This window comes from Triplophysa dalaica, chromosome 22 (genome assembly GCF_015846415.1).
Source record: "Triplophysa dalaica isolate WHDGS20190420 chromosome 22, ASM1584641v1, whole genome shotgun sequence".
NCBI lineage: Eukaryota > Metazoa > Chordata > Actinopteri > Cypriniformes > Nemacheilidae > Triplophysa > Triplophysa dalaica.
The window spans coordinates 2852289-2869362 of record NC_079563.1 but is presented as its reverse complement, the minus strand read 5'-3'; the positions used below and the strand labels follow the sequence as shown (position 1 = coordinate 2869362).

The following is a 17074-nucleotide window of genomic DNA, read 5'->3' as shown; positions in this document are numbered from 1 at the left end:
AACGAGCGGCAGCATGTCGGGGAACCGGATTTTTTTTTTTTCCTCTCTCCCCTCTCTCTTTCCGGTCGCTCCGAGGGCTCCCGTCTCCGTTGTCTCGTCTCGTCGCTGCATACCCCCCACCCCACCCCCCCCGAGGGAGGGGGAGGGAGCTTGCACAGTCGCGGGGGTACCCCCCGGCCTGTGAGGGGTGATGGGGGTATGTAGTAGAGTAGGCGGGGCGAGACCGTGGTTCGAGTCCGGTGAGTAATTGTGAATTAGCGCCAGCTGTGCGCACACCGGGCTCGAATCACGTAGGAGATGGGAGCATAAAAGGAACGAGCGACCGGACCGTCGAAGAGAGAGGACCGGGCCCGAACTTATGTTATGTTTGTATTTATATTATGTTTTGTTCGCCGGCGGTCGTCCGTGAGGGGCCGCCGGCTGTTATATTACTTTATTAAATGTTTAAATGTTTGCCGGTTCCCGCCTCCTTCCTTCAGTTTTATTGAGATTTGTTACAGTACTGACATTACACTAAACACAAAACAACAATTTAACATACAGTAACTACTAAAATTAGTCGTTTAATACTTCAGAAGTGTACATTTGATCATTTCTGTCTTTTATGAAATACCAAGTTCCGGACGTAATCACCCATCATCGCTTCATCCCACCTGCCCTGTACTACAGACATTTCTAGAATTTCCTGACAGTGACAACTGTAAAACTTTTTTTTTACAGATTGATCTAGTAATAATGATATAAGCTCAAAATTTACTTGAGCTTAACATACACTAAAACATTGATGCTACAGGAAAATAAATATTACCACAATAATTAGCACCACATAATTGTACAAGAACTATAAAATGTTGGCCGAATTTGTAACATTGTGTTATATAAATGATGTATCATTTTAAAATGATGTGAACACACAATCTGTTGTGCTGTTGACATAATGCATGATAAATCGATGACTAGATATGTCCATTGGAAGACCGTTCTCAAATTTCTTTCTCAGATCCACCCTCACAAAAGCTCATGCACATCAGCTTTCCTGTAGCTCAATGGAAAGACGCCAACGGTGTTGGTTTGATCCCAGGAGATTACACATACTTAGAAACAAAATGTATAGGATAATGCAATGTAAGGCATGTTGGATAATATCGTCTGGCAAATGCTTAAATGTAAATGTCAATGCAAGAGTTGACCTTTTGCTCTCAGTTGCACTAAACAGGTTATTGGGGAAGCATGGGCAGTCTATATGTTCAGTGGAGGGAGATAAACAGATATTTTTACCTTGGTTAGACTTTTAAAAAGTGAAAAATATGATTAACTAGCACTCTACACAGATTTGAGAAAAAAAAAACTTTTTTCATGATGCTATATAATCTGAAGATTTTTGTCAAAGAGCTTAAACACAAGGGTGAGGAGCTTCTTTCTTGTAATGTGAGTGATAGGCTCCTATGCACTTTTAGCAATACACATTCAGTAACCATATAGTTATCTGCACAGCAAGTAAAACCCTATAAAAAGTGCTGTACAGACATTTTTGTCGAGCACAGATGCCTGGTCTATCTCAAGATACCCATATTGAAATACCTCAAAGTCATGCCAGAGGGTGTACAAACATTTTTCGGTTCCTAAGATTTCCTAAAACAAATCTGGGCCTCTCGTGCTTGGGCGGGCTTTGTGTAGTTTTCTCTCCGTACGGAGCTTCTCTCCAGCTCTGATGTAATTACTGTACGCTACATTTGGCCGACCCGTTCTCCACGATCCCATAGGATCCCAACTGTAAACAAAATATCAATCACATACAATAAAGCTAGCAGGAAAAGCCTTAACGAAATACAAACAAGAATCAGGCCCATCTTTCAAAGAAATGAACCAAAAAAAATGTTTGGCCAAAGAACGGATCAGAAGCGGCCACCGCATGGTGATTCAAACTCATTAGTTGGGAGGTGCGGTTGAGTACAATTTTACTTTTCTAGTCCCTTTGGGGAATGAGAGAAGCCGTGTGTTTTGTTACAATGACAAAGGCTGTGCGTAACAATCTGAAATTTAGTTGGGCTAAATATGCAAGTATGTGAAAAAGTGAACTGCAAAGGGAAAAATGAGAAAGCACAAAGGTAAGTCAGGAAGCTATTTGTTTCCGCTGAGTTTGAATTGTGGTACAGTAGCCACTGTTTATACTCTCATCCTGATTTTGAAAGAAATGAGGGTGATAAACAAGCATTCCATTGATCTGTGCCACTATAGTTATCAGTTTGTTTTTCACACTATAAAAATAATGTATATCTTGGACCACAGACATTTCAACAAATTTAACAACTTCCTCTGACATTCTTTCTCTGTTTTAAGGCATCACAGTCTGTGGTGCGAGTAGTCGAATGCTTTTGTTTGCCTCTGTATGAGGTACGGCAATGAAAGTTAAATATTTAAGGCATTGTCAGCACTCAAGTAAAGCGGCGTTGACCTCAACATATGTCTTCGCTCTAACCGGTTCCCTGACATCCACCGCAAAGCAGCCCAACACGAGCGTGCCATCTCTGTCACTTCCCAGTGGCATACTTTGTGGTCCTGTCTGAACCCTTAGCATTGCTTACCGTACACTCAGTGCTTTGTCTTGTTGGGGAGCAGCTCATTCTCATGGCAGACAGAACATGCCACTTTAATGGCTTTCTCTTGTCTCTTAAAGCCATACTGAGAGCGACCGCAAGCCAAAGAAATGAAACAAAAGTGAAAAGTATGTTGCAAGTTTGGAGTTTTACAAGAGGAAGCTTGCTTGAGCATTTTTAGGCCCTCATGCTTTTTGAAAAAGCTTTTCAGCGCTGTTGTACTTTCAAAATGATTTCATGCTTTGGTTGATAACTGAGGGACCACTGCATTCTATTTCTCCAACACATTTAAAAGATATCTTCTTGCAGGTTGTCATTATTTTAAGGCAACAGCGTACAAAGGGATTGTCAGTGATTACAATTCAAGGAGAAGTTTGATTTATGCTGACACTTGGCTTGGAGAATTTTCAGAAACTCGTGAGATTCAAGGATTATTTGTAAACATTGTTCTGCTTAAACCGAACAATAGAGTAAAACAAAGAATTTGAAGAGAGCAATATTAATGCCTGAAAGATCTGAAGCCATTTTGAAATGATGATTAAATTTGTTTACTAAGAGATGCTTGATCCTGGACCATGCACATAACCAATCCAAAGATTTTGACATAATCTGAAAACCAAAAACATAAGATTCTCAGTTATGTATCATTTGATAGCCATTTTTTGGCAGATATACATCTATTTGACAATCTGCAATCTGAGGGTGCAAAAAATCTAAATATTGAGAAAATCGTCTTTAAAGTTGTTCATCAGAAGCACTGTAGCAGACCATTGCTAAGAAGAAACAGGTTTGTTTAAACACTCTCTATTGGCTTACCGCTGTAATGGCGTTGTGGATATTAGATAAACCAGAGAGCATTACTTAGACCCGAAAGCATACCAATCTTAAGTGGGAAATTCCCAAAGAGCTGGCAGAAGAGAGCAAAGTTTGTTGGCACGTTTCCAGCCTTTTTGTTCGCAATTTTGCTGCATCCTCTCACAAAAATAACATTTTGGTATATTTTTTTGTAGGAATTTTACAAAATTTCATACTGGATCATGATCTTTCCTTAATATTCTAATGATTTTTGGCATAAAAGTCAAATCGATTATTTTTACCCATACAATGTATTGTTGCATATGGTTAAATCATTTGGTTGCGCATTTACCAATATAAATAGTCCAAATATACTAGCCATTTATTCTCAGTCATTTCAAAAACATCTTGTCATATTTTAGCAAACAGTGTTTGAAGTAAGCGTTGAGTATTCTTGAAGTATTTAAGATTAGGACTGAATTATGGACTAGGCCGAATTATGGATCTTGGGCAGTTCAGATTGGTAGATAAACCTAAATTTCTCTGAAAAGATTTCACAACACAAACATCTCAACTACTGAGATAACTTTCCTCCATGATTGCTCAGTTAAATGTGACCTACAAAGTTTGGTTTTGATAGACCACCGAAGACTGTGTTTTGAAGAACTACAATATTCCTATGAGATATGTCCAGACCCAATTCTTTGCCTCTAAGTGTTTCTGTAACACATCACCAGGGTGTTCGACGTACTTGCGGAGGGCGTCTCCCTGTGTGTGGGATTGGGATCATGCCACTCTCATTTAAACACTTATAGCTGCAGAACTTATCTTGTTAGCAGTGTCGGCTTGACCGTGACCTGCCACTATGAGAGAGAAACAGCAGTCACATGTCCCACCAGACATAAGCTTAAAATCTGTTTCAGTACAGAAAACCCACATAGTGAAATACTGTTTTCACATTTGCTTGTAGCCACCACAAGAAGGTTGATTTATTGCTCAGAATTGGCTCTTTATAGCCTTATAGTTTACAGTAATCAAAAATTACAAAGTAGGTACACATTCATACAGTAAAATACGTTAACCAGCATACAGTATACCCTATACAGTAACATACAGAAGAGGAAATACACTAAGCAATCTGCCTTTGTGCAGCTGGTTTTGGTGAGGACAAATATTGGAAGAAAGTATGCTTTTCAACCAATTTAGAAAAAAGACAAAATTATTAACATTTCTTACAACACTTAAAAGTATCAAATTTGTTGGTTGTTTCTTCAAAATATCCTAAAAAAAGCATTTCTTATCTTGAAAAACCTTTCCATTCCTATTTGTGTCACCGACCTCTTCTGACACAACACTGCTGATTCCCTCTCACTGCTAAATGAGTCAAACAAACAAGATATTAAAGAGATCTCATTAGAGGTTTGTCTCTCCTAAAGAGACAGACAAAACGTCAAGAAACCGATTGCTCAAAATAGATGTTGTGGTGTAAGGTAAAAAACACTCTAAACTGCTCGTTTTAACATGGTGGTATTTATGTAAGTCTAAAATTAAATTCCTTTGGAGGAATTGAACCGTTTTATCAATCAGGGGATCTCGTTCAGTCTCTCCCAGGAGTGATACGCTATACGCTAACGCGTCTGATGAAGCGTATTCTTCATCATACTCTCATAAGAGGGCTCATCTCTACTTTTCTTCCCTCTGTTCCTCTAATTTGATTAGTCAATGCATTTGCTGTCAGGCGGCGTTATGGGTAGCGTCTTGTCACATAATATTGATTACGGTGCTTTGCATATTTGCCAAGGCCAAGCAGTTCATAATTTAGCTCTGGGTTATCTGAGAGCGATGGATAAAGTCAAAATATTATTTAAAGCAGAGGTAACACACACAGTTTCTGCCAATCTCATATTAATCTTGAGTACCTATAGAGTAGTATTGCATACTTCATATCTTCGTTATACTTAGTTTGATCACGTTTATATAAGACAAATATCTACGATTATTTCCGAAAACAGTCAAGCTCCTGGAGGCGTTAGGTTATGTGAATGCATGTTTGGAAAAAATATATTTGTAAGAAACCATAGAAATACTATGTCAAACGTCCAACTTTTTTTTTATTACAAGTTAACATGTGAGGAAGTCAAAAGGCATGAATTAGAATGTTACCCCCCTCTTAACGTTTCATTCATCCTTTTTTGTACATATTCGTAAAATGCTATCTAAACATTCTGATTTCATCAACATCTTTATTTCTTGTTCTTCACGAAATGCAAGACAACTGGCCCTTATAAGAGAACAGTCTAATAAACGTTGTACATGTTCTGACATAATCACTTTGTGTTTGCAGGTCAGCAGTGGGATGATCATTTCTAATGGTTTCTAATCTGTCAGATTGGCTAATATATGGTGCAATAACACTCCACAACCCAGCATCACCTCCCGTCGGAAACATTTAAAGTGCTGTTAATGACCAGACACGCAAGGAATCTTCATCCACAAAACTCTTAAGTACATATCACCCACCTTTGCGTTATTGTTTCTTTTCATTACATTAGCTAACTTGGCAACATTTCAGCAAACAACCAATGAAGTGTTGTACTTTTGACGCAGTATAACAAGTTAAAACAAAACTTCACATATTTTCCCCCAACAAACATGAACTTTTGTTGATTCTCCTAATGATCCTGTTCAACAACGACTGAACCGTGGTGAAGAGAGCACATCTGGACCAGGCTTAGCATCTTCTATGACGTCATGCTGAGTAGCCCCTTGAAAAAGATCCAGTACTACCTATAAATCTTCTCCGCGAATACATAAAACACAAATGTTGCACCCCTGCGACTCCCACACAGATACAAACAGCTGCTTGCCAGAGAAGATAAGCGGAGAAGATTTGAGATCAGGGGCCGCATGAACTGAGGGCCGGCTGCGCTCATACAATGATGTTTGTTGTTAATAATTCGACTCTCAAAAAACACAGTTAGAATGTCCTCTGAAGAAAGGGTCACCAGTGGCGGAAGTGAGCACAGGCTTGTTTGGGTAAAGAAGTGTTGGGGTAGATGTTGTGCGGGGTCATTCATAGTTTCACAAAGGGTAGAGCGAATAAGAGAGAGAAGATATTGACATAAAAAGATAGATCGTCTAGGAAGATCAAGATCTGAGAAGAGGAAAATCCAAGACAGTCTTGAGAGGGAAAATCCCAAATATTTCACAATTGGCTGTGTCAGCAATTACAAAATCACTAGAACTTACATGACCAAAACAAAGAGAAAAAGACTTAATAATATTAATATTGTACATTGTCTTTAGAAAAACAGATGATGATTCACTTACGTCCAACGCGGAGATTGATTTGGTCACGGCGCTGACCGTCAGGGTTCTGGAAGCAGCTGTACAGACCGTTGCTACTCATGTCCACGTTCATCAGGATCAGCCGAGGTCCTTCTTCCTGTCTGCGAGCTTTCACGTCCGTACCATTCACCTTCCACGTCACTGAGGCGTCGTTGTCCAAAGAGCCACACTGCAATGTGACATCACTTCCTATCTTCTCATACTGAATCCTGGCACCTGAGGAAACAATATAAAGGTCATAGTCATCAAAGAACTGTCTGTCACATCATAGGCGACAATGTCGGTATATGTAACAGTGTCTGAATAGTTCAAAGTGTGATATGCCAGACAAAGCTTGTTTTAGACTGTCACATTGAATTAGGTAGCACTGTCTCAGAAAAATGCATCTCTCTCCTTGTTACAGAGAGAGAATGGTAAACAAACAAAATGTTTCCATTGTTTGGTTGGCTAAGGTTCACTATACATGTCTCAGCATTGCATTAACAATTATATACAAAAAAGTAATTTTGCTACAGTAAATTTGATCATTAAAGTGTCATTTGATCATTATTGTTGGGGAATCTGCTTTAAAAGTTCAGCTTAAGCTAAATAAATAGTTAAAGTATTTTTTTTTATTGTAAATACTGTCAACATACACTTTTAATGTCACAATATGTCATTTTCATTGCTTGAGGGTGCAAAACAATAACAAAGCCGTAGCTTCATGACACTGTGGAGTGGGGAAAGATATGTTTTGCCAGTGGAATTTCATCAGACAGGACACACAAATTATGCTCGTAGATGACATGATGAAATATAGTTGAATAAGTTTTATAATGTAACAGAAACAAGAGCGGCATGCTAGACCGGTGTTTCTCAAACTTTTCAGATCAACCACCTTTATAACTTTAACACAATTTGTTGTTCGAAGTACCACCTAATGACCGCCATAGAAAATCATATGAATAAACACTCATTATTATTATTAATAGAACAAACACGTTTTTATTTACCAGCTGTTTCAAAGTAAACAACATGTCTTTCCATGTTTTTCAAGTTAGTCAGCAATAGTGGTGAAAAAACCCTTTTCTGTAGTGAAATGTAAACAGGGCTCTGGAAATGTATCGTATGGTGGATTAATTAACTTTGTGGGGACTTGCAGAAAGACTGCAAACCTATAACAAAGAGTAGGTAGCATGAGATCATGAAAATGACATTTCATGCAGTCTGTTCTGTTGCTGTGTTTGAAAGTAAGCTGTCTGCCAAGTTGTAAGTCCGAAGGTGAATAAATAACTAAGTTATTTGCTTGCAAAAATGGGAGTCGACTCTGAATCACACAAACGAGACGTGAACAAGTACACAAAATATTTTGTCACAACGTCGACTTTCTGAAATGCTCTATGTACCTTGGCAACGCACAGTTTAGACAAAATAATAGTATTACTAACGTATTAACAGTATTTTAAGAAAAAAAATATTTTATTTCATTGATGATCAAAAGCACAACATGCATGTTGTCACACTGGGTGTTTTTATGACAAGAGTTGTCACTTGCCACTGACAAACATCCTGCTCCAGTCGTGGTGGAGTTTGTGTGGATTAGCGTCATGTGATGCATCCTCGTCAGACTCGGGCTCAAATTGGTACAGTAAAATCGCCGCTATCTCTAGCTACACATATAATGTATGTGACATCCAACCACATGTAAACCGTAATACTGTAATGATGGTAATGGGGTTCCATTTGCGCCAAATGATGGACGTGTTTGACCAATAGCAACAGACTAGACCATCTGACCAATCACATGACATAAGGTTAGCGGGTAGGCGGGGCCTAGACGGATGAATCGCGGAACGAATCATTTGAGAGTCAGTCAAGAAGTAAGGTACGAATAACTGCCTATTGCTAGGTAAACCATATGCTAGGTACTCTTTAAAGAAAAAAACATGTTGAAATAATATTTAACACAGAACATATATAAATATACGTATACTTAAAAATAAAGAGGACAGCTGTTGCACGCAGGCTTGCGGAAGAGAGAGGGTGAGAGACGCACAATCGCCTTATTTTATTGAGTGAAAAATCTTAATACAATAAAATGCCATCAATAACTATACAAGAGAAAAGAATATGGTAGGGAAGGCTCAACACATTAGAACCACATTACTTCCAGATAAAACGATTAACATAGTATTCCAGCTAACATAAAACATAAATAAGAAAGTTATAATAAAAAAAGAATATAATTAACAACAGATTATACAGTACAAATAAATGAAATCATTTTAATTCCCTTTTGATTTTTCATTTCGCACAAGCGCCCTTCTGCTCCCTCTCTGTGTTTGATCTGCCTGTGACTGATATTTTTGTAAATATTTGATTATATCCTTTCATGTGACAACACTGAAGAAATTATACTTTGCTACAATGTAGAGTAGTGCGTGTAAAGCTTGTATAACAGTGTAAATTTGCTGTCCCTTCAAAATTTTCAACACACAGCCATTAATGTCTAATCCGCTGGCAACAAAAGTGAGTACACCCTTAAGTGAAAATGTCCAAATTGGGCCCAAAGTGTCAATATTTTTCAGCACTGCCTTAACCCTCTTGGGCATGGAGTTCACCAGAGCTTCACAGGTTCCCACTGGAGTCCTCTACCACTTCTCAATGACGACATTAACCCGGTGGATGTCAGAGACCTTGCACTTCTTCGCCTTCTGTTTGAGGATGCCCCACAGATGCTCAATAGGGTTCGGGTCTGGAGACATGCTTGGCCAGTCCATCACCTTTAGTCTCAGGTTCTTTTGGGGTTGTTATCATGTTGGAATCCTGCCCTGCGCCCAGTCTCCGAAGGGAGGGGATCATGCTCTGCTTCAGTATGTCACAGTACATGTTGGCATTGGTTCCCCTCAATGAACTGTAGCTCCCAATTGCCGACAGCACTCATGCAGCCCCAGACCATGACACTCCCAACACCCTGCTTGACTGTAGGCGAAACACACTTGTCCTTGTACTCATCACCTGGTTGCCCCCACACACGCTTGACACCATCTGAACCAAATAAGTTTATCTTGGTCTCATCAGACCACAGGACATGGTTCCAGTAATCAATGTCCTTACTCTGCTTGTCTTCAGCAAACTGTTTGCGGGCTTTCTTGTGCATTATCTTTAGAAGAAGCTTTTTCTGGGACAACAGCCATGCAGACCAATTTGATACGGTGTACGACGTATGGTCTGAGCACTGACAGGCTGATCCCCCACCCCTTAAACAATGCTGGCAGCACCATACATCTATTTCCCAAAGACAACGTCTGGATATGACGCTGAGCATGTACACTAAACTTCTTTGGTCGACCATGGTGAGGCCTGTTCTGATTGGGACCTGTCTGGTTAAACCGCTGTATGGTCTTGACCTCAGTTTCAGGCTCTTGGAAATTTTCTTATAGCCTATGCCATCTTTATTTAGAGAAACAATTTCTTTTTTTCCGATCCTCAGAGAGTTCTTTGCCATGAGGTGCTATGTTGAACTTCCAGTGACCAGTATGAGAGAGTGAGAGCGATAACACCAAATTTAACACACCTGCTCCCCATTCACACCTGAGACCTTGTAACGCTACAGAATCACATGACACCGGGGAGGGAAATAGCTAATTCCGCCCAATTTGGACAATTTCACTGAGAGCAATTTCTGGGTGCGGAGTTCGAATTTCCTGATGTTTGTGGTCATATAGTGTGTTAAAAAGAATGGTACACAGCCACATGGGCATAAATGCTGAACTGGTTGTAAAAAACAAACAAATGAATCATGAGTGGAATAAGTAAAGTCATGAGTGGACAAACAGATACGACTTACGTCCAACACGAAGATTGATCTGGTCACGGCGCTGACCGTCAGGTTTCTGAAAGCAGCTGTACACCCCGTTGCTACTCATTTCCACGTTCAAAAGGATGAGCCGCGGACCCTCCTCCCGCCTGCGAGCCTTCATGTCCGAACCGTTCACCTTCCAGGTCACTGAGGCGTCGTTGTCCAGAGAGCCACACTGCATGGTGACATCACTTCCTATCCTCTCGTACTGAATCCTGGCACCTGGGGAAGTAAAGCAACATCATCATGTAACATTTTGTCCAACAACACTCCTTCATACTCAAAAAAGTAGCTTGTTAGAAAAAACTGATCTGGTTTAGAAACTTGTCACGCTAATAAGAATTTTTTTCTGCGTCACCAATTTTAGCATGTTACTCCCAACCTCTGTAATTGTACTCATTTACATGACAGGAAAGTAGCAATTCGCTATTTGCACAAGATGGCGTCGGTTAGCTTTTGGAATGCCAGGGTCGGCAGAAAAATGTACTCTATGGTAAGGACGATTCTTTGGCGGTCAAATATGGATGTAAAAAAGAAGAAAGTAATAAATCAGCGATATAACAGATCCTATTTACTTTGTTAAGCCAAAACAACTCGATAGTGTTATACGATCGGAAATTAAGGCTGCAGACCCTGGCGTTGCAAAAGATCCCCGGCGCCATCTGGTGCAACTAGCCCATTGTTTTCCAAAAGAATCTGTTTGACATGATTTCTGCTATAGACCTTAACATCAAATAACAATAATCAAGTTGCAACTGCGACTAATACCGCATAGTAGGGCACTGTCATGCGTCAACCAGAAGATAAAGGAAACAGCAATGAAACAAAACTAAGTAAACACATCAATCCCCTTTTTGTAGATCCATTTTGGCTTTGTGGCTCCTGTAGTGCACAGGGCTAAAAAAAGCAATTTTTCTTCCTTCCACTGACCTGACTAACTACCCCTGTAGACTAATCCACACGCACTTGTCCTCTGGGCAAACCAAATCCATGAATTTTACATTTCCTTCGATGTCAAAGCTTGTAACACCACAGTGTTGAATAAAATGGAAAGCGAAAGGCCAGTGCGATCAAGTGAAAAGGACAACGAAAGTGGCGAATACCATGCCCACAAGAGAGCAACTCGGTTCTGAAAACAGGATATACACTCATAAATTGTGCTGTAAATTTCCTGCTTACAGAAAGCTTGTTGCTATCTTTGAAGATAGATTCATGATATAAGCAATGGCAAATGAAACCAACATCTTTTGTGTATGGTGCAGGGCCGGATTTACCGCTTATTGGGACATAGGCAAAAGAGATTTATAATGCATTATGTAAATGGAGCATAATGGCCTATTATTCCACAACAGCCGGTAAAATTACAGGTTCATTTTATTAGACGCACACCCATCTATGACTGAAATAATAATAGTACCAATAAAAACAATATATTCATTATCATTATATAATATCCGGCCTTGGACTGAGGCAAAAGGCAAACATTGTCAAACATTTTTCTTCAAATGGCCTTCTGTATGTCAACTTGATGTTTTCAAAGATCATGTATTGTGCAAAAATAAAATCAAAGTAACTTTTGTTCTTCTGCTTTTACACCCGACTCTTGTGAATGACTTGATGTCTTCTGATTTCATCATTCTTCTTGTCATTCTATACATTCCCTTCAGCTCTAAATTAGGGATAATTATAAGCTCTTCAAATTAAACTAAGGTCTGACGTATCACATGCAATTACACTAATTTATATTCAATACAGCTCGGCTACGCAGTAGCATTTATTTCAACTACTTTAATTGTGTCCATTGACAAAGGAATCATAATTTTCACATGTTCGAAACAAGGGGGTAAAAGCCTATATCAGGGCAGAACTTCACATAAACCCATTCTGCAGTTCTGTTTTATGAAAAAACCTTAGAAGAAAATTCTTTGAGTGAAATCTCAGTGAAAGTCTGTGAAGTATCTTCAGTTAGGAAAAGGTTGCTTTGCCCTCTGCCTTGTTTCTTTTGAGGATTCTCATTTAAGTTGTCTCTCACTTGTTGGCACATTTTTGCTAGAGCGTTATGTAGCGTTGCCTCAAATCCATTTCTTATTTTCTCTGGGCAGGCAGCGATTGGATATGACCTTTGGCATGACGACAAAGCTTATGAACAGAAATAGCCTGCATGTGTTATGTTACGAACGCTTCATTCTTATTACACAATTAGCAGGTATGTTTAGGGTCCTAAAGTGTGACTTAAGCCTGCTTTGAAGTGTTGCCACACGGTTGCACAAAATGGACATTCATTTTTAAATCACCACATTCAAACTTTTCATCACATATCATTTATCTTCAAACAAACACAGCTATATATACTAAACAATATTCCATCCCATTGTACAGATTTCCTCTACATAGCATGCATGGCTTCAAGGGCAAAGAGTAAGAAAGTCTCATTAGGAATAAGATGGAAAGGCAAAAACAGTTGCAAACAAAAAAGTTTAAAGGAGCAGTCAAACTGACACTCAATAATGTAGATGTAAACTAGCTGCAAAGGTGAACGAAGGTGTCATGTAGAGATGAGAGAAGATGGACTTAACACCCACATGGAAGTGCTAAAGGTTTTATGAGCAGGACATATGCAGTGTTGCTTGTGGAGGGAATTCTTGACCGGCCAATAGACGACCGGGCGGACAGCTTGATTTCCTGGCTAGATGAGGAACAGCTGTCCTTCTGATTTATAAAGCTATAAACACAAAGGAGTTGACAGAAGTTGTCTCTGTAAAATTAGATCTTAGTATTTGGTTCAAAAGCTCTACCAGCAGGAGTACTAATATTTCAATTTACAACGGATGCTCAGTGGCATTTGAAACTGTCAGTATATTAATTTCTTAGATAATACGTCACAACTAAATGTCTGTATCTGTTAAAAAACTGTTGTATGTTCATATTATTTTGGGGGGATAATGAACCTTACTAGCAGGCCATCTTTGATCAACTAGCTAGCTAGCCTAAAGCCATTTTCAACTAGATTGGAATGGCATGCTAAGGTTTTCTATTCTAAACCCGTTGACATTGAATAAACAAAATGACACAATTTGGGTCAGGTTTATACAACCTCAAATTTAGAATTTTTGAATGCGAAAGTGTCCAAAAGTTCATCAGTAAAAATTACGACTGCAGGCTGAGGGTGAAGTTTTCCCTCCCTGGCTAATATTGTATGGTAGCACAGAGGGATTTTCACACAAACAAAGGTCATGAAATGCCTCGTGCTCTGCAAAGGTCAATAGGATTAGAAAGTATCAGATTGATACAACACGGATCAGACAGCTTCATCTTGTTCCTGTTGGCTCCCGGGCTTGAGAATGTGGGTTTGGCTACTTTGTTTATTTTCATACACTTGTCGGGGGGATGCTTGCTAACGCCCAGCCACCGGAGCTGTTCCTCATTTTCTCTCTTCTCCCAGACCTCCCGTGATGCACCACATGGTAGTCGAACACCATTAATTCTTTCATGACCTTCTTTTGTATCTCTGATATGGTAAAACACGACTACAATAAAATAAACAATAGCCAGAACACCAGTCAACTATATTCTACAACAATGTGTTAAATCATACTGCAGTATGATATTTGATGTTTATATAGTTCTGCAACTGTAAACAGCCATTAGGGAGTTTGTGTAATAAGTGCTTGGCTAAATGTGTCTTGTACTGTCTAAATGATACCACCACATTTGTTTCTGGATGTCTGGGACACTATGCCTCTTTTTAATGCAAGATTTTCCCCAAGTATCAAATGTGGCCTGTGTACTGTATACAAACTGAGGTATAATGTACTGTGTACATTATAGTCATGTGTTAGTATCTGATCCCTTGCTTTATTGTATGATTTCTTCTCTTTTTTTAATAACGTACGGTTATCTCCCTAATTGAACGCACAATGGAACTTTTGATAAAAACTCAGTCTTGCTTTGTTTTCAAAGACATATGACCAGCCTGCCAGAGGAGAAACAGGATGTACAACCCAACAGCCCCTTGTGATGGAGAACGACATGGGGCAACGCTCCAATGCAAATTTGCACCAGAGGAGATTAAAGCACCCCAACCCACTCGCACCCAATGCCACAACACAAAGACAACCCTGATTGAACTGGATTCTAATCTCAGAAATGGACTCCAGCAACAGCACCCCCTTCATTTGCTAATACACAACAGCATGCATCTTTGGCACTTAAAGTGTTAAGATGAGGCCTGGCATCTGTTGACAGAAGGTGCAGATATGTGGAGCTGCTCTTAGTTTGCAGGCGTCATTGGATTGGAAATTTTGGGAGTAACGCTGGGAGTGTATAACACACTGTATCAGGTTGATAGATAACATATGATAAAATCTGAGCCAGTAGTGTTATCACTTCTCTGCTAGAGCATTCCACAGATCATGTTAAAACATCTCTATCATGGTTCTGGCAACGTCAGTTTATTGCAGCAATTGGACCATATGCTGCAATGATGGTAGTGATGTTATGCAGTGATTATCGTGATTGGGAAATGAGCAGGGATCTTACAGGGATACTTCACCCAAAAATGAAAATTCTGTCATCATTTACTTAACTTCCAGTTGCTCCAAATCTGTAAACATTTCTTTGTTCTGATGAACACAGAGAAAGATATTTGGAAGAATGCATATAACCAGTCAGATTTTGCCCCCCAAAATACAATGGTACTCAAAAGTGCCCCAGAACTCTTTGCTGTCCTACATTCTTCAAAATGTCTTCGGTTGTGTTCAACAGAACAAAACAAATAATGAATTAATTTGTCCTTCTATGGGAGTCAATAGTGGGGAAAATCTGCTGGCTATAAGCATTCTTCCAAATATCTCTCTGTGTGTTCATCAGAATCAAATTTATACAGATTTGAAACAAATCAGAGGTGAGTAAATGATGAAAGAATTTTCATTTTTTGGGTTAACTGTCCCTTTAATCTTTCACTGTGTCCTAACTGTGCTTCCATCATCAGCTTTCTTTCACAAAAAAATAATAATATTTCTCTTAGCAACCACCTTGCAGTGAAAAGACAATATAGTATGTTTTGCAGGTGTACAAACAAAAGCATCAGGTGTGTTATACACCTGCCTCTGTAAACTTTATTAATAAGGTTTTACCCCTTGTGTGTTTTAGTGGTTAATAAGAGTATAGAAATGACTGTTTATCATTATCTGTGGCATTCTATTGTTTGTTTCAACAGAGACCATGTAACCAACACGGTTTGTGAAGCTGCAGCTGTAGCTAGTTGGGACAAAAATTCTCATGTAAAGTGATGTATTGTGCCTGCATTATAGCCTCATGTTATGTCACAGAGACGAATGTCAGTTATGCACAAATAGAATCCCACTCCAGCTCTATATGTGTGAGGAGAGATCCTGCCTTGGCATTTTAGAATGAAATAAATCATCTGCAGTCCAACACAGTTCAAGTGTGAAGACACCTTGGGCCAGGAACTTCTAGAATGCACTGTGCTCTGGTAAGAAGCCAAATCAAAAAGTATTTGTAATCGTGATGAGAAGTTCTAAAATCGACAGATACAGTAAATCCATGTTTCGCTGAGGCTGTTCCTAAACAAACAGAGACATCTTAAAGTGATACTTCACCCAAAAAGGAAAATTCTGTCATAATTTACTCACCTTTGAGTTTTTCCAAATCTGTATAAATGTCTTTAATCTGATTTAAAGATAATCTAATCTATTTTTGGGTGAAGTATGCCTTTAAACTCCTCTTGCTTATAGACAATTGATTCCATGGATCTATAAACAAATGTTATTGGCCTTAAAATTAACTGTGACAGACATCAACTACTTCCACAGCAAAATCTAGTTTAAGTTTCAAGTGCAATTTGTTGTTCAGAGGCTCAACAATTTTTTCTCATTAACAAGGTAATGGGTTGTACCTGCTGCATTGGCCTCAGGGCCTTGAAAAAAACATGCCTTTAAACCAAGATTACTTGCACATTTATCCTGCCGCTCTACCTACGCTCTGCTTTGAGCGGGCGAATTGCGTGGCCTTGGCGATGGAATGTAAACATCCCATGGCAGGCTTGTGTCGGCAGCCCCCTTGTCTTCCCCAACAGGGGAGGGAAACCTGACTGCTGCACACCCCTCTTCCTCCACCGGCACACATGTCCTCCAGCAGCGATCACAGATGAGCCGTGCAAAATGAAGAGAAAACCAAGCTGGATGTCATTACACAGCACTCCATAGTTTACAGCCAAAACATGAGGCCTGAAACCAACAATCGGCCCTACCCCGTGTTCCCATTCCCCCTTGCTGGGTGGCGGCAGGCGGGAACTCGCACCAGAAGGGGTCAGAACAAAGCCTGGCCCTTGTTTTTAAAGTCTGCTTCGATAGACACTTTGAGCATCAACAACGCTTGCCGTAATTTTTCTCCATTTGCTCAGCAGTTGTTATTGTTTCCCTCAATAAATCCCAAAGCAAAGGCTCTTTTTGAGATTTTGACGTGTTTACGT

The 17074-nt window shown here is 39.5% G+C and overlaps 1 protein-coding gene across 1 annotated transcript in view; it reads right to left on the bottom strand.

Moving 5' to 3' along the window:
* Positions 1-17074, bottom strand: part of cntfr (ciliary neurotrophic factor receptor) — a 138939-nt gene that overhangs the window by 54940 nt on the left and 66925 nt on the right. Inside the window, exons 3-4 of the mRNA XM_056737229.1 lie at positions 10570-10803; positions 6723-6956 (exon numbers count right to left, since the gene is read on the bottom strand). Coding sequence (XP_056593207.1) covers positions 6723-6956; positions 10570-10803 — 468 coding nt within the window. The remainder of the gene's footprint in view (positions 1-6722; positions 6957-10569; positions 10804-17074) is intronic.